Genomic DNA, 26,274 nt, shown 5'->3' with positions numbered 1-26,274 from the left:
CAAAAAAGGTAATTCCTATGGAGAGGTCCCAGATGGATGTGAGTGAAGCTAGGCAGAGCGACATACAGCTGGCGAGAGTCAGGTTAATCTTACACAGCACATATAAAGGAACTTAAATTAGCTGAAAATGGGCGCGATAATACCTTCCATAGTCGAGAGGCAAGTGTGCTTTTCTGGTTTCTGTGAGGATATCAGAAGCAATAACAGTAGTCAGACCACTGCTAACGGTGTCAATAGATTTTCCACATTGATTTCCGGCATTCTACCAAAAATGTCTAAGAGACTGTTGCATAAAACTGGATTTACCCTGTTTTAAAGGACTGGTTTGCCATTTCCCACATGCACCAGCCTCTAATCTATCACAAAACCACTATAGAAAACATCCAAATGTAACTTTAATAGATGCAATGAGTAAAAATAGACAATCATCTTTGAACGTAAAAATCAATTTCAAGATTTGTTAGAATGTTCTTAAAGCATGTACTCAGTTACAATATTTTTCTTGTAAGACTGCATATTGATAAAATAAATGGTTGACTAAAAAAATCTATGGTCTCAACAGTTCCGTTCACTTTGGAAAAACTTAAAGTAACATCTATCAGGCATAAAATTACGACCACATTTTGTAGGTTTTCTGGCTTTTTAAAGATACACCTGAGACTGCACCTGAAGGTCTGTTTTGGTAGTTGCTTTTATACTTTATGTATACAGACCTGTGAAACATCCTGTAAGTCAGGCAGCAGAGTGCATATAAATTGGACTTGTTCATTCAGCACCTCCAACCAGCTCTCAGATGAATAAAAACTGGAGAATTTGCAGCCTGAAGCCTGAAGTTCTATAAAACTTATTTTGGTGATGTAGAAGGAATAATCCTGCTGCGGTCAGGAAAGACATGAACTGGTCTACTAGATCAGTAGCTCTTTTTGGTAAGTCTGTACATGACAATGTACTGTACACCAGAATGACAGGACCCACTGTTTCTCAGTAGAACATTGCCTGAAGCACCCCACCGACCCAGCAGAGCACGCTGCTCGTTTCTTTCTCCAGGTAAGGGATGCAAACTGATTCTGCAATCTAGAACATCTCCAGCCAGCTTATTCCATTCCTGTGTGCTCCAGTTCTGATGCTCTGATACCAGCTGTAAGTATTTTCAGCCTTGGGCACAGGTTAGCATGAGTAGCAGAAAGCCCCTTGGCAAAGAAGCTATTTAACTCCAGCACATCAGAACAAATCTGACTGTAATTTCAGCTCGGATTCAAAAGAAGGAAAGCAACTACGGTCCGTGTGCATAAATGAGCCTTGACTTTGCTGCCCTTTCAAAAGTTTTTATTCCGTGAACAGAACGTGTTGGACTCTGGCTGCTGCCGGCTGGAATGCACAATCGAGAGCTGCAACCGTTAGAGATTCTTAGTCCAAAAATCATAGAACGTTGTTCTTTAGTAAAGCTGCTCATATCCATAACTTTGCTACTTTTTTTACCCTTTTCAGATAATCCTCTTGTTTGATTTTTTTTTCATACATGCGATCAACTAAAAGGTCCAGACACAATGCTCCAGCTCACTGGAAAACACGGTACGTAATGCTGTGATAAGTGAGAACGAGATGAGTTAAGCCAAATTCCTGGGAATACTAAGAACAACCCCCTCTCTTATTCTTTGGTTTTGTTTTTTTATTTGAGTAAAGGGGCTGCGGCCATTTGTCTATGGAGTTGATGACGTCAACTAAATGAATCAATTGGCATCAGTACTTTTAGTGGACACAAATGCTTTTAGATTTTAAAAGGACTGCATGTAAAACAAATATGGATTTGAGGCATCTGCATAAAGGTAAAAATAAGCTTACTGAAAGGAAAAACAAAACATCTGGAAGAACACCTGATGCTTTTTGAATGAATAAACAGTGCACTTAGTGTTAAAGTGCAAGAGAAAAAACATCATAGAGCAGGCAGTTTTTCAAAATGTATCATCTTCTTCTCTTAAAGCAAGTCTTATACTTCTAAAATAGGCATAAACTTTGCATAGCGTGTTAGTTGTTTTATAACGACTAACACTCTAGCACTGGAGGCATGGCAAGCTGTTAGATAGTGTGTTAGCTGCCTGGCAGGAAGCCTGCACTAAGGTGTTGCTTTTGCAGACAGATAAGATTTTTATTCGTTCGGCCGTGATACACAGCTGACTGACAGCGCCCGGCAACAGATGGGGAAAGGCCAGAGTTTTAATGTCTGCTCCATACAATCACACCTGCAGGGACAGGAATGGCATGGTGAAAAGCCTTTTGTGGTTTTAAAGCATTGTCTTTCTAAAACTGTTGTTTTGACGCAGGCTCACCTATTAGAGGTATAACATAGAAATCATAGTTCGATACAAACTTTGGTTGTAAGGTAGCCACTGGATGGATGGATGGATGGATGGATGGATGGATGGATGGATGGATGGATGGATGGATGGATGGAGGGAAATACCATCTGGTGTTTTGTGTGCAGACTCACGTGGTTTCTTGGTGGTGACGCTGAAGGAAGGGCTGGAGGGTCCGAACCCGGCGCTGTTCTGGGCTCTGACTGAGATCAGGTAGACTTTACTGCTCTTCAAACCGGAGAGCAGAGCCGTGCTGTCTGTAACCTTCACTGCTTCTGCTTCGCTCTTCTGAGAGCTTTCATCCCAAAAGAGAACCTGTATCAAAGCGAGCACAGTTACTGCATGTCTTGCTTTGCTCTTTACCTTTCTGAAAATACTTCATCAATCAGATAGTTTTGTAATTTTTTAAATGTTTTATTGGATTAAAGGTAAAATACAGCATACATTTTTTACTCTGTTTATGATTGGATGTATAAAATGTCATGTCGTGCAAGTCTTTATGATTGCAAAGCAGTTATATAGTCAGTTTCACCTTAAAATAAACTAGGAAAAACAAATTCCTGAAGAATTTGAAGATACGTTTTCAAATTTCCAAATGATATAGTATCTTAAAGCAATCAGTAATAAGGCGAACGACAGTGAAAGTGAGGAGTATGAGGATTAGGAGCGTGTCAGAATCTGTATCTATAGGGAGATCATTTATGACCTCAACACGAGATAGGGCGAGCAGACAGGAAATGTCAAACAGATGGCATGAGAGCACGTACTTATTCAGGTGGCAACATGCAGGTTCTCAGACATCTTTCTCAGTAAAGGCAGATTAGAAACAGGGCCTGGAGCTGCTGATAACACATGCATCTAGGGTGTTTCTTTCCCCTCTGCAATTCATATCTAGCAGTTTTTCCAGGTCAGTTTTTGCTCCTCTGCTAAGACTTTAAACATCCAGATGGAGGAAGGAGTTCTGGAATGTTATTATGACACATTATATAGGTACAGTGCAGGATTAAACTTTAAATGGAAACAGTTTTTAGTGAAGGAGGCTCATTATTTGAAAATGTAGCTCATTACATACTGATTACAGTCCAAAGCAGCAAGGTATTTTCAGCATTTCCCATGTTAAACCATCTTTATAGAACAAATTATATATATTTCAGATGTAAAACCCTCAGATCTTGAAAGCATGAAACAATTAAACCACAATCAGCTTTTCTTTTGTTTTTCAAAGGAGAAAAGTTGGTTTAAATTGTTTCTCTGACATAAACAATTTGCAAGGCCACACTCTCTCAAGCAGAAATGTACTTCCACATCGTAATGATAAAGATGTAACCGAACTGTCTGGACTTGCTTGACAAAAAAAGACCCTTCCAACAGGGATATGTTATGGACCTGTGGCTGCTTATTGGAAACACAGACAAGGAATGAGCTCTTCTACTCTCCCCAAATACCATCAACAATGGACAAGTGAAGCTTTGTGATATTAATCTGCTGAGGAATGTTTTTTTTCTTTCAATTTTTATTATCGCAGTACAACCACAAAATGTAATGTTTTTTTGGGACTTTACATTAATTGAAAACATTGTGCTTAGCATAACTGCAACGTGAAAATGAATTTGAATTTTATTTGTAAAAAAAATAAATGAAAACAAAGCACTGCTTGCTTTTGTATCCAGCTCATTTAGCTCTGATATACTTCAATCATGTCCAGCGCAATTAACTGACTTCCAAACACACCTAATTTTTTAATAGGGCCCACTTATGTCAACTTCCATTTCAGGAGGACCCCGGATTTTCTGTGAGGGTATCAGAGGAAATCCGGGAAGAAAACATCAGTGAAAACAACCTCATGCAGACAGGTCAGATATTCAATTGTGGAGAAGTTTCAAACTGAGTTAAAAATCAATATCCCAGACTTCGAAAATCTAATGTAGGACTTTAAAAAAAGTTTGAAAATGGAAAAAGTATGGCACAAATGCAAGCTGGCAGGCCTTGGAAGGAGCTCATTCAAGAAGCAGCCAAGAGACCAACAGTAACTCTGGATGACCTGCTGAGATCGACAGCTTAGGTGAGAGAATATGCCAATAGAACTATTAATCATGGAGGCCACAAATCTAGGGTGTCCTTTATAAAGCTTGTGCATGCACAAAATGGAGAATAAGGCTTGTATACGTCATTTTCCACGGAAAAACAGTGATCTATAAAAAAAAAAAACTTGACATCAGAATGTGCCGTCCCTCACGCGAACTCTCACCTATGCCCATGCTAATTTTAGAGACAGGGGAACTGGCGATGCAGATAGGGAAATAGTCAACTGCAGCCACACTGGATCATTGTCCCTTTTAGAAGTTCAATTTCACTCCATATCAAACATTAATCATAGATCGATTTATCATAAGCATCCAAAACCGCAGGGTCAATTATGCTTGCGCTGGTGAGCCCAACTATGCATAAGAACCTTTCAAATAACAATAAATGCCCATAAGCCAACTTAAATCTTGAACACAACACTGCACAACATTTTATCAGGGTATTCCACCATTATATTCTCCTCCCCGATGTATACCATTGATATGCCGCAGTGACACTCATGCGTAATGCTGTGCAACTGATGCTGCACTACTGGACGACCTTGGAAATGGGAGAATTAGTAGGGAATGCATCTTGAAGAATCACCAACATTTCCTGGCCCATGATGATGACTGCACTGCATCATGGGCCAGGAAGTACCTCCAGGAAGTAAATCATTTATAGGTTAGAAAAGACTAGAAAACGAAACAAACCTTTTTATCTAATCCTTTTTTGTTCCACTTAACAAGATTGTGCTACTTTGTGTTGGTCTTTCACATAATGGTATTGAGTTAGGGGGTCTTGACCATCTCAATGAAACACATTCAAGTTTGTAGTTTTAGTTCAAGGAGTGTGAACACTTTTGCAAGCACCTGTATGTATGTAAAGCTTTGTCTCTATGACCATGGACTACCATGGTTTTCAGTGACAATGAGGAGTTCAGTGTAGTACCAACACACATGCATTAGTTTCCACGAAGATAATATTTTTCAGTAGATCTATCAATTGATCTATAGAGCACTAGTTTTTATTGTATGGAAATTTCAAAGACCAAAAAAACAAAGCCAGTTCTAAATCGAATCCACATGAGCCAAAGTCAGATTATCATGAAGCCACTTTTATTAACTTCAAGCCTCATAGCATTAACATGGTCATGAAAAATAGCATTGAAACAAATAAAGATATAAAATCAAAGACCCTCAAAAAACATTAAAAAGTGATAAGTCCAACTTAACATTTCTGTAAGCTTATTACTGTTATTGTTTCCTTCTGTAAAATATATATTTCTTAGTATTAGGAATGACCTCAACAAACCCATGCCACTTAAGTGGTATTATCCTAGCCAGCACAGGCGTTCCGCCCGAGAATCATCATAATTATAATAGCAATATATTTAAATTAAAAATGTGTAAAGCATGTTACTACATAAGCAATTCAAACCAAAAATATTTGCTCAAGAATAACATGGACCTGTCTCCAGTCTCTACCTTGATGCCCCGCTTCATGAACTTAGGGTGTCATTTTGTAGAGAAAAAAAGCTACACTATGGGCGTGCTCCGATGGGGCAGGGGTAGTGAGCGCGACCCATATACAGAGGCCTTAGTTCTCGGTGCGGCTGACTTGTTCGATCCCGGCCTGAGGTCCTTTACCGCATGTCTTTCCCCCTCTCTCAACAAAAACCCTTTCTTGTCAGCCTACTCTGTGAAAAACGAGCCACTAATGCTTTAAAACCCAAGAAAAAAGAGAGTTAAAAAAGCTAGGCTGCAGGTGATACTTCAACAAAGACATAAGTTGTTGAAAGTGACATAAATGTTGAAAAAAACCTTGAAACTAGGGCTTTCAGAGATAATGTGCGAAATTTTCTTTTAATGGTGTAATTCGTTTTATGTGCAATTAAGGTACATGTTTCTGTACTTCTTGGGCTGCGCCTGCGATGTAGTTTGCATATTATTTTGTTCTCTTTTTCAGCTTTTTCTCCAATTTCTTAAAAAGTCAGGGAGACAGCTCCACTCTGCGCTGCCACCTGTCCACCTCTCTGCACTAACAGCCGCTCTGAGTGCCCCTCAGTAGTGGCTGAGAGGGACAGAACAGAAAGAAATGAGTGTGTGTGTGTGTGTGAGGGGGGGGGGGGGGGTTACAGTACAGAAAATAAAGTAGCAAATAATCATTCCACAGTTACTGTAATTTACTACTGAAGCAACATTAAAGATATTTGAACAAATGAAAAACATAAAAAAATGATAAATGCAAAAGCAACAAAGACATGAGAACTGATTCCATGTTCAGCCTGGTACATTCAAAAATGATTTAATCTTAATTGCAGCACTAAAGTCTGTTAATCTTAAATATTACGACACATTCTTCAAACTTTGAGGATTGTTGGTTTTAATGAGCTCCTCCTAATGAATCATCCTCAGGAAAATAAAACTTGTCATGATCATATGGCTGAGTTTCCTCTGTATAGTCAGATTTTAAGGGTCTGCATCAAACAAGTACAAAACAATATAATCCATAAATCCTAATCTCACACTTTACTGGAGTCCTACTTCTGTACTACACTTCCCATTGCTGAATTTCATTGATTACACTTCCCATTGCTGAATTTCATTCATTGCACTTTATTTGTTTCCTGGTTTTAATATTGCTTGAAATCCGTTGCTTTTGTTAATCTTCCTCCATGATGGGTAAAATAGTTATCTTGTGTGGGAGTTTAGGCAGCATTGTTGATGTAAAATTTGTTTACTGTTTTACCAGGATGTTAATCTCTCCTCTAACGTATTGCAACTGTTTTCAAAACATTAATAATGAAAAGTTATTTTGGAAATAAAGATAAATGCAATGACGAATGTATTATAAATGTATGGGGGTGGGGGGGTTGAACCACAAAGCATTTGCGCTCAGTGCACCAAATGGCTAGCACCGCCCCTGATCTTACCTCCTATCTACCAATATGTCCCAGGCGTTTGTGCAGTTCCAGGTTCCCCGTTGGATGCCCTAACGGTAGTTTACGGAGTCTGATCTCTGTCTTCTTGTGTAGTGAAGGACGGCTGTTGTCATTCAACTCTGCTTCAGTTCGGGTCCACTTGAAGCCGGGTCAACATCACAGCCCTGGTCGTTTTCCTCCAATTTTCCTCTCTAGTCTGAAGCACTTCCATACACTTCAACGTAGGGCAAGCGTTGTGCGCCAAAACAATGGTTTCCTTTTGAGGCAATATTTTGTTTTATCAACAGAATAAGCTACAAGCTGTAGACTGTGGAGAGGTTGGGGGTGTGCTGTGGGGTACAGACTGCTGGCAAAAAAAAGAAAACGTCCCAGTGCGCGCCGTACGCTGGAAAAAAGTCCCAGCGTACAGCTGAGGGAGAGATTCTCATAGTGGACTGTGTACCGGTGCATACTAGCCCACTTAGAGCACTGCTTTAAAGCCACAAATATAATGTAGGTTAATGAGAAATGATGTGATAGACCAACTCAAATTAGAATATAATTTTGAAGTGAGGGGAAAACAACAGTACATGAATAAAATGTTTTACAAAAAGGGTGCATGTCTTTAGTCCCCTTTACTCTTGAACCCCAAATGAAATTCAATAGAAACCAATCGCCTTCAGTCACCTAATTAGTTGATAGGGTCCACCTTTGAGGAGTTTCATCTCTGTATGAATCCAGGCTTTCCATGAAGGTCTCAGGTGTTTGTTAAAGAACAAATAGGATCATGAAGACAGCAGACAGGTCATGGAGAAAGCTGTGGATATGTCTTAAGCAGTGCTTGGTAATAAAACTGAAAATATAAAATACTTCTGAAAATATAAAGAGTATGGTAGAACTGCAAGCCTACCAAGAAATGGATATCCACAAAAAATGACAGTGAAGTGAAGGAGAACATCAAACAGCAAAAAAGCCCAGGGTAACTCTGGATGGGCCGAACAGATTCACAGCTCCAGTCAGAAAATCTGCTGGTGGGACAGCTAACGGCTGTGCAGTCCACTGGCCTTTGGTAGTAAAGTGGTGAAATTTTCCAATTGTTAAAAACACATGTAGCAGGGGAAACAGGATCAAGAGCCACTCTTCACAGACGACTACAAATGACACATGCCACAAGCCACTCCTGAACCAGAGACAACATCAGGAGCGACTTACCTGGGCTGAGTAGAAAAGAACTGAACGGTTGCTCAGTGGTCCAATGTCCTGTTTTCAGATAAAACTTAAGTTTGCATTTCATTTGGAAATCAAGGTCCCAGAGTCTGGAGAAGGAGTGGACACAGAATTCTTGTTGCTTGAAGTCCAGTGTGAAGCTTTCAGTCAGTGACAGTTTGGGGTAAAATATCATCTGCTGGTGTTGGTCCACTGAGCTCTCTGAAGTACACAGTCAATACAGCCAGTTACCAGTGCCCATGTTCACAAAGAATCCTAAGACTAAAAGTAGCTATTAGTGATGTCATCTTAGGAAAGATTGTAGAGTTTCTCAAATTCTATGATTTTTCTTACAATTTTACTTTGGTAAGATAAAAGTTATTTACAATGCCTCCTTGGCCATAAGAGACCTCTCAAAGTGAACGAGTAGTGAGGAGGAATTGGAGTGAGCCTAAGACTGTGTTAAGCAGTCTTAGATGGTGGAAACAGAGAGATGTTTGGCTGATCCACCACTTAAACAATGGAGGAAATTAGCACATGAACTTCATTAACATTCATACAATTATCTATATGTGGATAAGAAATACTTTATCATCTCCATACGGGGAATTTCTTTGTTTTAGCGGCCCAACTATCAACCAATCACAGCTCTTAGAAGACAGCCTCACACCTAGCAGCAGGGGACAACCACACCTCCTCCCATTTCTGTTGTCTCCTAAGCATTTTAGGCTAAGATAGGAGCTCTTTGATTGGCACTTCATGGTTCCTTCTGCTGACAAACATAATGAAGAGGCTGATTTAATTTTCCAGCATTACTTGGTACCGACCTACACTGCCAAAAGTTCCAAAAGCTGGATCTATGTCACTGTTCTATGGCCTGATCTGAACCACATAGAGACTCTATGGAGTATTGTCAAGAGGACAAAGAGAGAAACCAGGCTCAGCTGAGCTTCCTGAACATCTCAGAAGAACTACAGATGGATTGTCATCATGCCACGTCGCACTGATGCAATAATGCACGTAAAAGGAGCCATGACCAAGTATTGAATCCGTATTAATGAACATACTTTTAAGAAGCTTGGCATTTCTCTTTAAATTACTCTTTATTAATCTTATGTAATATTCTAATTTTCTGAGATGCTGAATTTTAGATTTTTAATTTGCACAAGCCGTAATCACCCAAATGACAAGGAATAAGGCGCTTGGCGTGTACTGAATCTAAAATATATGAGTTTCACTTTCTGAAGAAAAAAGTGAGTAAAAATATTTAACTTTTACAAAGATGTTCTAACTTTTTGAGATGTACCTGTAAGGTTTTCAAAGATCTAAACTTCACGTTGTTCGGTAAAAGGATCTTTGCTATATAACAGCCACTGAGCAACACCCAACAGCGTAGCCTTATACTCTTACCTTAACAACATTTATAATGACTTGTGTACAAAAGGGCTTCCCTGTGGCGATACTACGCATCAACACAGCGGGTCATCACTTATCTCACTTGAACTAGCTCCCTATTGTTCTAATGTCTTCCATTGGGCTGTTCTGAAGCTGCAGGCATCTACTTTCACCGAGAAAGTTTAAGCAACCTGTACACTGCCGGCTCAGCAACAAAATCCAGTTAATCACTGGCTGGTGAGTGTACTGCAGCAGGGCGCTCTCAGGTAATTAGACTGTTTTATCTGAGGAAAGTGATGGTGACAAAGCAGGGCTTAAAGAAGAGTGACTATTACACACTCTCTTCACTGTCCTTTCAGTCCACTCTTAGTTGTCAGATGTTTAGATCACCCATGCAAAACCTATTTCAGAAGATACATCAATCCTGTAAAAATCATGAATTTAAAAAGGATACATTTAAGTTAATAGGGTTCAAGAGCTGTTAATATGGTCAAATGTATCAAGATGTGGAGGACTTTGGGGTTTGTTACTGTGTTCTTTGTCTATTCATTCCATCAGTTCTATTCATGTAAATTGGGATTTCTCCTCCTGTTTCCCACTCTCTGCCACTCCACTGTCAGCTCATTCAATTCACATGTGTTTGCCCATCATCACGCATGGCTCTCGCTTGTTTTGCTCCACACTTTAGCCCCGGTTTGTTATTGTCTCATTGCTGGATTGTCTGTTTCTGTTCACTCCTCAGATGCACATGTCTGTGTTTTTGCCTTTGTTCCATGCCTCATGCTCCTTGCTCCTTTGTTTCATTACATATTTCATCTCACCGTGCTGCCTGCCTGTCTGGACTTTGGTCCAGCAGCAACCCCACAGATTATGACAAAATTCTTCAAGAGGCTGTGAAATACGACTCCATCCATCACAGCTCCATACAACCATCCCACGCAGTGTCTCGCGAAACCATTTACTCCACTTAAACCTTTCTACATTTTGTGACCTACAACCGCAAACCTTAATGTAGTTTACTGCAATTTGATGCAATGGACCAATGCCAAGTAGTTCATAATTATGAAGTGGAAGGACAACCAAGATTTTACAAAGAAGAGGCTGAAAAGAGAGAATGCTTTTGTATTCAGCTGACAATAGGGATTGCTTTGGAGAACCACCTTTACTGCAATTACAACCGAAGGTCTATTGCAGTGTGTTTATCTAATAGTTCTTCAAGGATTGCTCTGTCTTTAGCTCCATCCACGCTGGTATTTTTATACCAATCTGACCATGGCTTATTTCTTTGAAATTTCCTATTTTGTTGTACAGTTTCAGTTTTTATTTTCTGACTTAGTTCTATGATTTATGTCTTTGCTTTTGTGCGGTGACTCTGAGTTTCCTGAAAGCACGAGGCTGCCAATACCATGTTCCATTGTAGGGATTGGATGTTTATGGAGATGTGCAGAGTTTTTGCTACACAGTTTTCAGGTCTCATCAGGCGTTCCTTCCACACATTTGCCTTTTGGCATGACTTCAAAACATGTTTTAACGTGCTTCCCATTAAAGCACTATTTTGTGTTCATCTGTCACATAATATCCCAATAAAATACATTGACGTTTGTAGTTGTAAGTTGAAGGGGTGGGAATACTTTTGTGCATTCAAATACTTTCAGCTGAAACAAATGACCGAAAGCCTTTAGAGAGAGAGATAGTTTATTGTTTTTCTTTGGCCCTGCAATTAACAAGCAAATGAACAATCATGCTACGACGATGGTCTGATCTTGGTACAAGAAACACAATTAATCAACAGACAATAGAGCTGAACGGAAAACAAAGCTTGGAGAAACACTGGCTGTGAGACATGTGGTCAGGGACCATAGTACAGCGGCCAACGAATAACCGCTAGCCAGGTACCTCCATTAAGCCCTCTATATTATTTAGGGATGAATAAAGGTATTTGGCTTAAAGAGGTATTACCTTGATCAGATGCATGAATTCAGCACAATCATAATCATAATAGCAAAAAATAAATAAAAACTAATTGTAGTAATAGTGCTTTAAACATTTTAGGTTTCAACAAGGCTTCCTAAAATAAACCCATATGTAAATCTTAAGAATTTACAATGGAAAGTGAAACCTGTCACAGCTAGTGTATTTTCCTGAGCGGCTATTTTTAGAACTTGTTCCAGCAAAGTGAAATGTACTGACTGATGCTGTCGCATGAAGTCACCTGCTGGCATCATAGCCAGCGTTCTAGTGCTGCATTCTTTATCTTTCTTCCATATTAAACAACCCGATAACAGAGGCAGCAGATTGTACATTAAAATGTGTGCAGGTCAAAGAGTGCCGTTTTGTTTTGTTCAGCAAATAAAAGCATTGGCAGGCTGTTCATTTAAAGACTTTGTTCATTTCCAGTGAATTACAAACGTTTTCACACCCTTTAACCTTTTTCATGTTTTTTTCACGTTACAAGCACAAATTTAAATGTATTCTGTTGGGATTTTATATTAAAAGACCGATTTGAAGGAACATAGACTGGGAAAATGGATGGAAAATAATACATTATTTCCAGTATCTCAGTATTAAGAATGCTGTTCAGTTTAAACATTAGGGAACAAACAGCAGTATCATGAGGATAGGAACACAGATGACAGGTCAGTGAAAAAGCGGTGAAAAAATGTTAAGAAGAGTTAGGCTATGAAGCAATATTCCTACATCTGAACATCTCACAGAGCTCTGTTCAATTCATCATCTGAATCGAACAATATTGGACAGGTGCAAAGTAATATTCTGGTTGACATATGAGGCGAATGATGAGGTCAGGAAGATCCGCTTCCAAAGCACCCGTTGTTTATTATTTACTTATGTTACATACAGTATACACAGCAGGAGCTCAAAACTCTATTGCGGGTGAATTTAAAGCCGGTACTTATAAATCAGGGAAACCAGTATTAGTGATTTTTGCCAGAACGTTAGGAACATATGTACAATTCAATCTGAAAAACTCACACGGATAGAAAAGGCAATTAGAAGAATTTATTGATACAATTAGGGCTGGGCAACCATTAAAATATTTAATCGCGATTAATCGCACTGATTAATCGCGATTAATCGCGATTAATCGCATTGTATTTACAAACTCCAAGAATGAATTCAAAAGTAGTGTAAAGAGCACTTTTATTTTAATGTTCTGCTGCCATATGAACAAAAGTGTTGTAACATTTGTAGCACTTATCAGTAACACATATTTAGTGTAAAGCTCAACTTAAACATGTAAAACAAAAAATAGCAATAATAATAAATTAAAGCTTATTGCCACTGACAGGGAATTCTCTTTATGGGGAAAAAATCTACCAAAAACAGGCAATTTCTGAGGTAACAGCAGGGAGCAGCATTACCATTTTATGTTCAATACCAAAGTTTAACTTGGCAGTGGTTCCAACTAACTTGTTTCTGTCATATTCCATGCTGGAAGAACTTTAAACTGAAATGCTTGCTAACTCGATATGCTTGCGTTACTTGCGTTTATTTGACGTTGACACGCGGTTTTTTGTTGTTGCTTTCTCGCGCGCATATAGTGAATGGCAGGGAAAAACAGGCAAAAACACATGGATACTTTGAAACGAGAAGCGACTTCACCGACGGCGTCGATGCAGACCCCCCATTTAAGACTTTGGCGCTCAGACCTCGGCAAGAAACACTGCAAGCGTTGAATTATACTTCAATATGCATAAGCAGGTATATGAGAATAGGGATGTTCCCCCCCCCAGGCCTGAAACTGGTGGTGGAGTGGAGATAAACTAAATTTTGTTCAGTCCATATGATGATCTGTTTGAGCTAGATGTCCAACTTGATAAACACAGGTTTGCATGAACTGTCCATGATGAGCAAGCATGAAGCGACTGTGGAGAGGAAAAACTCCCCTGTGGGAAGAAACCTCTGGCAGAACCAGGCTCAACATGGCGGTCTTCTGCCGGACCGTTTTAAGGAGTGACAGGGAATTCCGTAAGAGTCTGGGAGGAATTACACTCTGATAGGGACGAGGTTGAAGGAGGACCGTAGGAAAGCCAGGCGGAGCTTGCTACGATGGTGGAGAAGGGGATGGAGGTGGGTTGAATCCGGTCATCAGAGTCCAAACCAGACACGCGCAGCCACCACTTGCCCGCTGTGCAGAAGGCCGAGACGAGGATGTGGAGTTCTTTTAAGATGAACCCAGGATGCTGATTGGCTTCGAGAAGGAGCAGTTCAAAGCTGATTGGCTTGCGACGAAGGCGGATGAGTTTCTGATTGGATGGGAGGTAGGCAGTAGAGTTTCTTCCGATTGAAATCCCGCCTTAAGCTCCACATTAACTATACAACACTATGGTACCTCTGGAAGAGCTTCAGAGATCCAGAAGCTCAGGTGGGAGAATCAGTTGCAAGGATTATATTTGGTGACGTCCAGTAATCTGTTTTTTATGGAAGAGTGGCTAGACCAGGAGTGGTGGCTCCCGAGCAGCATGCATCTCTTATTCACTGTCCTGTGTGGCTCGCTGTGACTTAGCTGATCTTTCAAGGCTCTCGTTTCAACTGCACTTTGTGGGATACTTATTTTAGAAAAACAAAATACTTCTTTGGACAAAAAATATTACCTTCCACCTGATTTAAACTTTTTTTTAATCCTCCGAGGGACCTTTACACACATCTGCCATTCATCTGTCTTTCTAGCAGTTACTTCAACCGATCCACTAGGGAGAGCAAGGTTAAACTGGAGTGTTCTATCACTTTTTTTTACTCACACCAACTATGCCCCTTCCCCCTGAAAAAAATGAAGAAAAAACGTTTGCAGCCTTAGCTACTCACCTACTGAGGTCTACCCATCTACTTTAAAACAAATTCTGCCAGAATCACTCACAACTCAACTCACTGTAAAGCAATTGGAAGTCATTATTTAAAGGGATCCACAATTAGTTGTAACAAAAGACTTTATTTGGGACATATCCATTTTAGACGGAAGAACAATGCAGTAAAAATACTGTAAGCTGCCTAATTTTTATAACTTTAAATAAAATATTGTCACATGTTTACGCATGTTGTTTATGCTGCAATGTATTCTGGGTAAGTGACATACACTAAGTCCTTTAACGCTGGGTCTGTTCAGCAAAAACAGCAATGAGTAACAATAAACCTTCTCCGTTTGAACTGGAGCCCTTTGAAATTAAGGACACTGCAATAATAATAATAGTAAAACGATAAATGAGACATTATGCTCGCATGACTGTGCGATCCTGCAAGTGGAGCTCTGTATCTGATGTCAGGTCCAACTTGCTTAGGATCTGATCGGTCCGGTCAGGTTAACACCTGTTTAGGGTCTGGTCTATGGTCCGGTGTCGGGTCTGTGATTTCACATTCAGTACCAGCGGCTTGCGAGGGTAAAGTCCATCTGTTAGCTCCTTGATCTATTTTGTTCGTACAAATGACTCAGTCTTCTGCAGAAAAGTGTTAAGAGCACAAATGTGGGTCCTTCGGAAGTTGTGTTCTTCCAATGGCTTTTTCCCATTGTCCTATTCCTTTTTTCATGTGGGAAGCAATGAAGACTCACCTCACTTTTTCTATTGACGATTTGCTAAATCGTCAAAACACTGTGTCTAGTGGAGTACAAATGGCCCTGATTTCACTATCCCTATAGTTAAACATGGTGGTGCCAGCATCATGTTGTGGGGATGCTTTTATGCACCAGAGCAAGCAAAGGTAACCAAATTTGAGGGAAGATGGGTGGGTAAATACAGGTCAAACCTGGAAGAAAAGCTGCTAGATGTCGCAAAAGACTTGAGACCAGAGTTGTGGTTAACCTTCCAGGAGGATGACAACCCAAAACATACAATAATGGAATGGACTGTCCTGATGCACCTCAATAATCCAGAAAGAAAAAATATGAGCATGTCCTCTGGACGGGTTCTTTGTTGTTGAAAACCACTTCAGTCTGGGTATTTCAGGCAAACTTAGCCTTATAAGTAGTACCTTCACATACACACCAAGTTTAACGGTGTCAATCAAAATTGGTTGCCCACATGCAAGAAAGGACCCACAGCCTACCAACTGATCTTTGGTACTCTGATGACTGTTCATAGTTCCTCGACAGCTGAGTTGGGCTCACAATAACAACATTATAAAAGGGGGACAATTGAACCCGGAGGCCATCCACCCACCCACCCTCCACCCCCCATTTAAAGATGGTTGGAGACAAAACATTTCAACAAAGAAGAACTTATCCAAAGGATCTACACAACTGTTAAAATGACCCAGCAAAGACCAGACCAAAATTCAACTGAGTGAGCTTTTGGCAAGCTATGAAATAAGACATTCACAGAGATTCTTCATCCACATTGTAAATATCCAATGGTGGTAGAAACATACCCCAAAAGACTTAGAACTGATATTGCAGGAAAGGTTGAAAATTGGTTTAATTGGATTTGGTTTTGGAGTATCAAAGGAAAGGGGGGAGAAATGTGGCATCATTTCAGATTTTTTTTAGTAAAAAATAGTTCCTGTTAGTTTACAATCATGCACCACTTTATGTTCTATTATGAAATCCCCAGTAAAATAGTATGGGGTTGGTATGTTTACTTTTGCAGAGAACTGTATCAATATCCAACTTTTTTTTTTCATTTTGTTCATGTGGATTCACTTTCTGCAATCTACAAAAAAACTAATCGTGAATAAATAGTTATAGAAAATACTGCACCACAAACATAAAAAATGTGTTTTCAACATTAAAAAAAAAAAACAATCAAAGTGAATGTACTTCTTGAAATTCCTGTTTTAGACCTGCACTAAACTGCCCCTGTCCTACAACAATAAGTGTGGCTACCAATATAGTTGGCTTCATGCCTCTCTGTACAGGTCAGGCCACCTGGGCATAGCCTCCCAAGTAAGACATCTCAGTTCTAGCAGGGAATGGTATTTTTATCTGAGCTACACCTCAGGAGAGAGATTGTTGTCAATGGGAATGATGTATGATGTTCACACTTTCCTCTATTTCATTTCTGTATTTTCTAGGCAACTATCAGAGAGAAGTAGACTTGGAATGTTTATGGATCCTAGAGCAGCTACCAAAAGACCCCTTTACTTGCTCAATTGGCACATTAAAGGCCTGTCGCGCTAACACACTCAATATTCCAATGAGTATTTCCAGGTTGTTACCACTGGCACTGATATATTTAAAATGTGCCAGCTTATTACACGGTCTCTCATTCTGTGATTGGCTCCTTCTTTGAAAATTCCTTGTAGCACTCCAGCTTTAAATTTCTGTTTCATACCTCGTACCCTATGATCTTCTCAGAGCTGGTCCTGGGAGGAACTGGTTCCCAGTACACCTCAACCTCAGAGGCAGACAAAGAGCGAGCCCATACTCTCGACGGTGCCGCGTATGGCTCTGTGGAGGACAGATGAATTATACTTAGTTTCAGTTAATAGCACCACCGCACCTCTTCTGGAATCTGTCCTGATCTTCTGTTCCTCCTGTTTACAGCGCAAACAGCTCACCTTCCTCGGCAGAGAGCACTTTTACGACACGGCTGAACGGCCCCTCTCCCATGCTGTTGTACACGCCCACAGTGGCTTCAAACTGGGACAGCGGCGCAAGGCTGTCGTTCCTGTACACATATCTGGACACGTCCGCTGAAGCCAGCACCGTCTTGACCCACGTGCTGCTGCCAAGTGGGCGGAAAGCCACGAGGTAGCCAAATTCCTCTCCACTCTGCTGTTCCTCTGGAACCGGCTGAGACAAAAGAAAGCAAATTTACACCTCTGTCCAAAAACATCTGAGCGGTAACTGAATTAGGTTCGTTCGCAATACTCACAGCGCCTATAAGCACTTTCACCATTACTGCCTTGTACTGTAAAATCTTACAGTTTAAACTGTTTTTCACAACTGGCCACATTATGACCACATAAACGTAATTTATTTTGTTTTGATTTTATGTAATAGACTAACACAAAGTTAGGCATAGTTTAAAATTTTCACTCAAAAGAACTGAACCAGGCCAGTTGTCCACTGTGTGTAAAAAAATATATTTTTAGTTAAAACACTGGAATGAAATCTTACCATAAGGAAAATGAGACAGTATTATAGGTTTACAATCATCCTTCTTTCCACTTCCGGCTGATGGATTGAACAGTGCTGCGTCAGATGTTCAAAAGTTGCTTTAAAGTTACAGTTCTCTGCAACATTCCTGACCTGTTTGATGTGTTTCTTTGTCTATATGATGCTATTTGTCCACCAATGTTCTCTGACAAACTAAGTCTGTATTTATACTGATAACAAATAACACACTGGCAGACCACATCTTCAGTCTTGCTGAGCCTTTAAAAGGGTCATGGGAGTCTACAGATATTGGGAAAGGAATGCTGGTGTGTCCCTCCATCGATTTGTTGTAGGTGTTGGGTGAATCTAGGGTTCCAAACATGGTAACTTAATGTTAAATGGCCTACAGAAGTCAGAAGACCCCAAAGCGCTTCTTAGTACATACGGCCACACACATTTACACGCCGACAATCGTGAGCTACACTGAAGCCAAAGCTGCCCTGGGGCAGACTGACAGAAGCAGAGATGACAGAAATCGGCACCACCGGGCCCTCTGAACGGGTGAAGGGACGAACTCCCGAGCTCCTGTGCCAAGGTCAAGGTGCTTTCATGGGCTATCCGGTCCTAGATTACCTAAAGCAATGGCTCTCAAATGTTTGCTGTAACACCCCCCCCCCCCCCCCCCCCCCCAGACACACACACACACACGAAGAAGGAAACATTTTCAAGGCAAGGGCTTGCATTATATAATATTAACAACAATATTAAAGGTTTATAGCACGATTCATTCCTGCAGTCAATATTAACCTCATATGGCAAAAATAATATCAAGTCATCAATATTAAAGACCAACTTCAGTTACATAGAAGTTTGTTAATAGCATTTGTTATACTGCTGACCACAGGTACAGACCAAATAGCAGGGGGTCCTGTTGTCACATTTAGAATTATTTATAAGGTCTGTATTTTATTGACAAAAAGAAGGCAAGGCTGTTCTTGTGCCACCCTGCAATAACTTCACACCACTCCCTATTTGAGAAGCTCTGACCTAAAGCAATATGTTTATCCACATTTCTGATGCAAGGTCAAAATTGTTCCAAGTGTGGGCTTGATTCTGTCAAGGCTGGCCTTGTCTCAATCGTGTTTGTGGAGTTTGATAAAAGGGGGCTCAGGTTTAATTGTGATGAGGAGGGTGTCTGGTTTGGGAACTCCAGGGTCTCCAATTATGTGGTTTTATTGATATGTTCAGGCAAGGACCTTAATAATGGACCCTCAGCTGTACGCAGCCGAGTGTGAAGGGGTGGGATGAGAGTCAGCTTCTCAGAGCCTGAGGCTGTGGTTCTTGACTGGAAATAGTTGGACAGCTCCCTGGTGGCTGGGGATAAGTTTCTGTCTCAAGCAGAGGAGTTTAAGCATCTTGATTTCTTGTTCAAAAGCGATAGTAGGATGGAGGGAGAGAATGATGGATCGGGGCTGTATCTACAGTAATATGGGTGCTGCTCCACTGTTTTGGTGAAGAAAGAGCTGAGCCAAAAAGCAAAGCTCTTGATTTAGAGGTCGATCTGCGTTCCAACTGTCACCTCTGGTCCTGACATATGGATCTCATGACTAAAACAACATGATGCTGGATGAACACAGCAGATATGAAGTACATCTTTATGGTGGCTGGGTTCAGTCTGACAGACAGAGGTACATCTGCTGCTCCTTCTTATTGAAAGAAATAATTTGAGGGGTTTGGGCATCTGATCAAGATCTTCCTGGAGCCTCGCTTGAGTTTTTTTTTTTTTTCAGTCATGTCCCACTGGGACAGGACCCTGGGACAGACTCAGATTTTGTTGGAGGTACTTACAGTACATATTCCTTCTGGGTGGGTAACACATTGGGATTCTCCATAATAAGCTGCAGTGCTTCTAGGAATAGAGATGTGAGGACTTTCCTGGACCTGTTAACCCTGCAACCTGATCTTGAATCAGCATAAGGATGAATGGAAGGAATGTATTTACTAATAAGGGTTGTTAAAGGCAACCAGTTGAAGTGGATTTTATTTCGGTCATCAGATTTTTAGTTATTTATTTCACTTCACAATGATGGACAACATTGTGTGGGTCTAATATGTCAAATTCTAATAAAACAAAATCAAGGCTACGGCTGTAATGAGGAAATGAGGAAATGTTTGAGCTGTATGATTAATTTAGCAGGGTACTGTATGCCACTTCCAATAACCACACCTGCTGTGTTTTCTTTAAAGAAAATGTTTCTAATCTTAAATTGGTATGAATACTTTTTTTAGGTACTGGAGATCTAGAAAAAGTAAAGTTGTCACCAAAGTCCAGATTTAAACGCTCCAACTTGCTCAGGCTCCAGCATCCTCATTTAGATTTACACAACACAGGGAGTCAGCATGCAGCAAATCAGAAAATGCTCTGCTTTTAATTAAAAAGCGTTCCCACTGAAGCCAGTCCTCTGCAGGAACAGTAACTCTGCCAGAGTTCATCTCTCATCAAAGGGAGGACACTCTGCCACAGCGAACGCTCGGTCGAAAATCATCCACTCACCTCCCACGTAATGACAAGCTCTCCTCGAGCTCCCCCGCCGCCACTCACATTAACCGGTGCAACCTTGGGCGCTGAACAGAAAAAAAAGGAAACATAATCACCAACGGAGCCAGGTGCTGGATCTTCTGTTATAGACGCGCACCTTTTAGTTACAGAGCTGTGAAAGAGTATTTTCCCCTTACAGATTTATTCTCATTTAGGATTCTGTCACACATAAACATTTCAAAGCATTCAAGCTATTTGAATGTTGACAAAGATAATGAGTAAATACAGAGTGCAGTCTTTTTCCCTTGATGTTTTCATTTATCAAGGAAAAAAACAACCAAACCAACCTGGCTTCATGTGAAAATCGAATTACTCATTGTATTATATCATGAATGAATTGGCTTTAACTTGTTTGGTCCAGATTCACAAGACACACACAGGACTCACTACTGGCTGTTCCAAACAAACTCACTTAAATAAAATCTGTATAACAATGTAAAGTCTGATGGTAGATCTAAAAAAAACAACAAATTTTGCCCCAATTTTAAAAAAAATCAACAATACATAAGAAACATCCGTCTGGAAAAGTTTCAAACCCATTTTTAAGGCTTTGGGACTCTAACACACTGCACAAACTGAGAGCCACTATCTACAAACTCAGATAATATGGAACAGTGGTAAATTTCACCAGTCTATTGAGATATCTCCAAGAGCAAAGTCATAAATCAAACAGGTCACAAGAAAAACAGCCAGGTTGTAAACACGGTAGGCTTTATGCTAAAACGTTAGCAATGATTTGGAGCTACAAAGCTGCGAAGAATGAGCTGACTGAGCAGCTGACAGAAGAGCTGACTGCCTGTGGGACACAGAATGTCATGTTGTGTCATTTGTAGTCATTTTGGTTATTGTGTGAGATGAAATTAGCATAGGATGTCCTGGAGAAGTATTGGCATAAATTGCATGCTCCTAAAAGAATGACAACCATGTCATATATCCCACTGGGCTAGAAAAACAGATTTTAACCTCCTGCAACATAAGTTTCAGATATGGTAAGGAGTCACCGTTTTTTACCATGTGGCTCAAAATGTGAATAAAACAGTTTTTGACCTGCACAGCTTTGTCTGAATTCATCAAAACATTGGCTATGTGTTCATTTTATTAGCTCATGTTCATTAAAAATTGTGTTGCGGTAAAACAGCGGCTGCTGTGAGAAAACCCAGAAGAAAGAGAATGGCTAAAGATGGCTTCCATGGGAGAGTTCCAAGGCAAAAACCACAGCTGACAAAAAAAAAAAAGAACACCAGTGCGTGTCAGATTTATGTAAGAAAGTTTTCATGAAATTCATTAAATTTTCTGTGGTGTCTGTCGTGTCACAACTGATGTAAAAATAAGAACTTTTTAGAAAACGTACATCACGCAGACGGTCAAAAATGGGGGCAGCAGTATGATGGTCTGGCCCTGCTTTGCTAGTTCACTGGATATCTTGCCAAAGTTGATGGAAATATGAATATCAATCAATCAATCAATCAATCATCCTTTATTTATAGAGCGCTTCACACACCCAAAGTGACCAAAGTACTGTACAGGTTCACAACTTAAATAATACATTAAAAAATGACCAAAAGATACAAACACCAACAACAACAAAAGAATGAAAAGTTAAGAACAATAAAACAGTAAGTAAATGAAAATAAAGGACTTGGAGTTCAGCCAGCCTGATGTCTTGCTCAACTGGAATTAAACATTGCTCTGTACTCGAATACTCCAAAGGAAAATGTCCGCTCATCAACTTGTCAAAGTCTGGGTTTAAATCCGACTGATCTAAATCTGGCTGAATCAAAACAGTTCTCTAAACAAACATGGGCAAAATTCCTTGACAGCAATGTGAAAGACTCACTGCCAACTATCATTAATGCTCGATGAGAGTTGTTGTCACATCAACCAAGTAGTAAACACAGAAGAAGCATGTAAGGTAAGAAATTATTTCGGGAGTTTCATCACAGAGTTGAAACTTTAGATTCCGTCGGATGGGAACGTTACTTCCAGTGTATGATCGCAATATTAGCCTAGCGGTGTCTACCAAATCCAAGAAGGAAACGTGTTCTTCTTTGAGCCAACCAGTGGGATACAATTCTTTCACATCAGCAGCTCAAACAGGAGTTCTTTATGTTGCTTCCTCATACTGGATCCTCTGATGTCCTCTGATGGCTGCCACTACCAATAATTAATACTACATGTTCCACAATCCTTATTTCTACACTACCCTGGGACTACTTAAAGTAATTAAGTGTGATTTCATGTTTGCTCATTTTAATTTTCCAAGTGAAATAAAGAGCTGACACGAACAACAACACGAACAATAGACTTGTATTGAAGAAGTAATGAGATGCAAAGCTAAATCAAACAGGTAATTTTCCATGTGGGGGCTGCTTAATTTTCTATGAAGAGAAATAACAAGCTGAGAGAGTACCTGCTGCTTTGGTTCGGATCTGTTTTGACGGCATGCTGGGTTCTCCAACACCAACACTGTTGATTGCCACCACCCTGAATTGGTATTCTACCCAGGGGCTCAAATCCTTCACAGTAGCGTGCATCATCTGTCCAGGCACAGAATCGGGAACTAAAATTAAAGAATTAAAGATTGATGTTTTTTAATGTAAGTTATCTTTGAAGGAATATTTGAAACAGCTGAATTTTAATAGAAGATGAGGGACATGAGTCTGAAAAACTGAAAAGTTGTTAATCATTTAAAACGTTCCCATTTAGAGAGTGTCACCAGTCTGTTCTGCATTTAACTAAGCAGAATCAGGAAACTGCTGTTGAGGTAAACATGAGTAACAGGATAGAGGTAAACATCTCCCAATACGCTGAGCTGTACTGCACAAAGTATTTAACCTCTTAAGATCCGAAACATTTTGTCTAAACATAGGCTTTTTGGTACCAGAAAATTACCAGAAAATTATCTCTCTAACATGTATTTTTCTTTCACCTGACAGATTTATCAATGAGGTTGAAAATTGATCAGAAATGTATCTTTGAAAGAAGACAGATCTTTTTCGGCCACATTTCAGGTGTCTAAAGGCCTATGTTTGAACTAAACTTCTTGGTTCTTAAGGGGTTAAGACAAAGTATTACAAAAAAGCAACGAAGTAGTTTTCTAAGTCCTGCACTGGATGTCAGATTAACCACCATCTCAACAACTCCAGAAATCCCTTCAGAATTCCAGTCTGTGGCGCAGTGTTTAAATGCCTAGAGCGTTTAAACTGTGAACTAAACTGTGAGGTGGGGTAGCCTTGGGTTCTGCACATGGTAATATCAGGGACAACTAACTACTGCTTTTGACAACAATAATACAGTACCTTTAGTTTTATGAAAAGAGGGTGAGGGTGAAGTCTTGCATTAAGCAAGCTTTTTCATACAGTTCACTGTTCTTCGAAAGGCACTGAAGCACACATGAACGGCCTTTAGGGCTGTATCTGCACTGCTGCAGGGTCGTCACCCTACAGATTCAACCGTTTTCTGCATGAGTCAGACAAATGATGTTTGTCATATAGAAAAGGAGGCAGATCTTTGTTTTTGTTACTTCTTAAGTGCCGTGACAAAAAAATGAGTTGACAATGAAGCTATCCAAGACACGCCACATAGAAACTGTAGAAGAATGGTGGTAATGATGAGGTGCAGGTGCTTAATATGCCACAGATGTTTTGGATTTTTTTTTAAATGCAGTTTTTGGTGGAATGGCTACAGGAAAATTACTTTGGGACTAATTTAGAAAAGTCAAAAGCTGTCAGCCCTTAAAAGTACACTTCTCTATAAGTCAGTGGAACACGTTTATTACACATTTTTTACACATATTACACGTCAGCCTAGAATATAGAAAGTTAGTCAACTGAAACCAAAATTATTACAATTGACTACATTCTAACTAAAACAACATTATATTATATTAAAAAAAAAAACAGATGCAGGGATGCCCCCTTAGATCAGCTGGCTGAAAGAATCATGCTCTTTGGAAATAATTCTAGAACTCATGAATAGTCATAAAACTGAAAGAGTGCCCCCTATCACTCTGTTTCAAAACTACAGCTGGCATGTTGCCAGCCAGAAACTTTCAAAACTCCAGGGGCTAATACCAGCTAACAAACAACACAATTAACCCTTATAAAAAATATTCAAATCAATCACATTCAAAGCTTAAATTGCTGGCTTGACAGCTAGTTAAAATAAACAATATTTTATTATGAATAAAAAGACATACATGAATTTCTCTGAAAGGCTATATATGAAACCTATTTTAATGCTGAAAATACAGAGTAGGTGTCCTTAGGTCATCCATTTACCTGTCTTCACAGTCTGCCAGCCAATAGAGAAAGGGGTCTGAGCTTGCACAATGTACATGTTGATGGGACTGTGGTTGTCTGGTCCAGAGCCCCAGGATAGTTGCACTGTAGTGTCACTAATACCGGTCACCACCGGTCCCTCCGGGGCACCGGGAGGTCCTGCAATGATCAGAAATCAGGAGAGGTGTCCACATTACCCTCAGTGTGCCGAAAAGCCAGTGCGGAAAAGAAAATGCAATTTCAAGTTAGCTTTGTGGACTGCACTGTGAGACTCTGCCACAGGTGTTAAGTGATTCATAACCGTGCTCTACTGAGAGTACCAGTCTCATCAATGCTGAATATTAAAGTTCATCGGGTTGTGACACGAACAACAGCAGGCCCCAACCGCTGAACACAGGTGATTAAAAAGAATAAGAGGTGTTATTGTTTTTTATCAGGGAGTGAAGGTCTGACACAGAAAAGCAGGGTGAGGGGTTGGGGGGGGGGTGGCTTGTGTCTGGTGAAACAGAGCACAGCAGGATGTGAGCGTGGCTGGATGAGTGACTGGCAGGTGTGGAGATGAGCATGAGAGCGGGCGGCACGCAATGATGCACACTGGCTGAAGGAACGAGCTGGCGATGAAAGGTTGAAGAACTGGGCTTGATGTACTGCAGGGCTGAGAGGTAGATGGATTGCTGGTGTGAAGGCTGATGAGCAACCACAGAGCAAGTGGAGTGAGAGAGTTGCGCCGCACCCACGACGCGGACACACAAACATGCTCGCAAACAGACAGAGAGCGATAGACTGTGCAGTAGAGGGGGTACAGGGGAGAGGAGAACATCTGAAGGCTTAAAGGATAAACTGGAGGCATGGCGGTAAAAATGTTCTGACCTGGTAAGACTTGGGTATTTCACCTTAACTTTGCATTTAAAAAAACACTTCTTTGGTCAAAAACAGACTTAGCATTTTCTCTCATTTTGGGATCTATCCTAACTTTCTGTGAGGGAGAGAATGTTTCCAATGAAACCCTCAGATATGTTAAAAATAATAAAAAGATTCAGAAAATGGATCCAGCCAGTCTTTCATTATAAAATAAGAACTCTGGTCCCTGCTCCCAAATATATACACTGCAAAGTGATGCTATGAATGACTTGTGGTTGGTTCCATGTAAAATGATTTAAGTTTGATCCGATCCCAGGTATGTACTCAGTGTCCCTATCACAGCCTTTTCAATTAATTGGGACAGAAAGTTGGCCAGGAAAGTCAACTGAAGATTACTGTTAGTCGACTAGTTCATATTTGCAAGCGTACTCAAAGAGTGTAAGGATTTTTAACATTTGCAGTCTGTTTCACAGTATCCTTAACTGTTTTTTAATTGTAGCCTAATAATTTCTGCAGAAACTGCTGAAGATGTTTTTCCTTTTGGA

General features: G+C 40.2%; 1 protein-coding gene across 2 annotated transcripts in view; it reads right to left on the bottom strand.

Moving 5' to 3' along the window:
* LOC105934503 (contactin-4) overlaps positions 1-26,274 on the bottom strand; it is a 229,955-nt gene that overhangs the window by 12,419 nt on the left and 191,262 nt on the right. For both annotated transcript variants that reach the window (XM_036152151.1, XM_036152152.1), the window contains exons 16-21: positions 24,869-25,027; positions 22,999-23,148; positions 20,544-20,614; positions 17,449-17,683; positions 17,223-17,338; positions 2,489-2,669 (exon numbers count right to left, since the gene is read on the bottom strand). In XM_036152151.1, the coding sequence (XP_036008044.1) occupies positions 2,489-2,669; positions 17,223-17,338; positions 17,449-17,683; positions 20,544-20,614; positions 22,999-23,148; positions 24,869-25,027 (912 nt within the window). The remainder of the gene's footprint in view (positions 1-2,488; positions 2,670-17,222; positions 17,339-17,448; positions 17,684-20,543; positions 20,615-22,998; positions 23,149-24,868; positions 25,028-26,274) is intronic.

This window comes from Fundulus heteroclitus, chromosome 20, assembly GCF_011125445.2.
Source record: "Fundulus heteroclitus isolate FHET01 chromosome 20, MU-UCD_Fhet_4.1, whole genome shotgun sequence".
Taxonomy (NCBI): domain Eukaryota; kingdom Metazoa; phylum Chordata; class Actinopteri; order Cyprinodontiformes; family Fundulidae; genus Fundulus; species Fundulus heteroclitus.
Note: the sequence above shows the minus strand (reverse complement) of the source record. Positions and strands in the feature narration are given on the sequence as shown.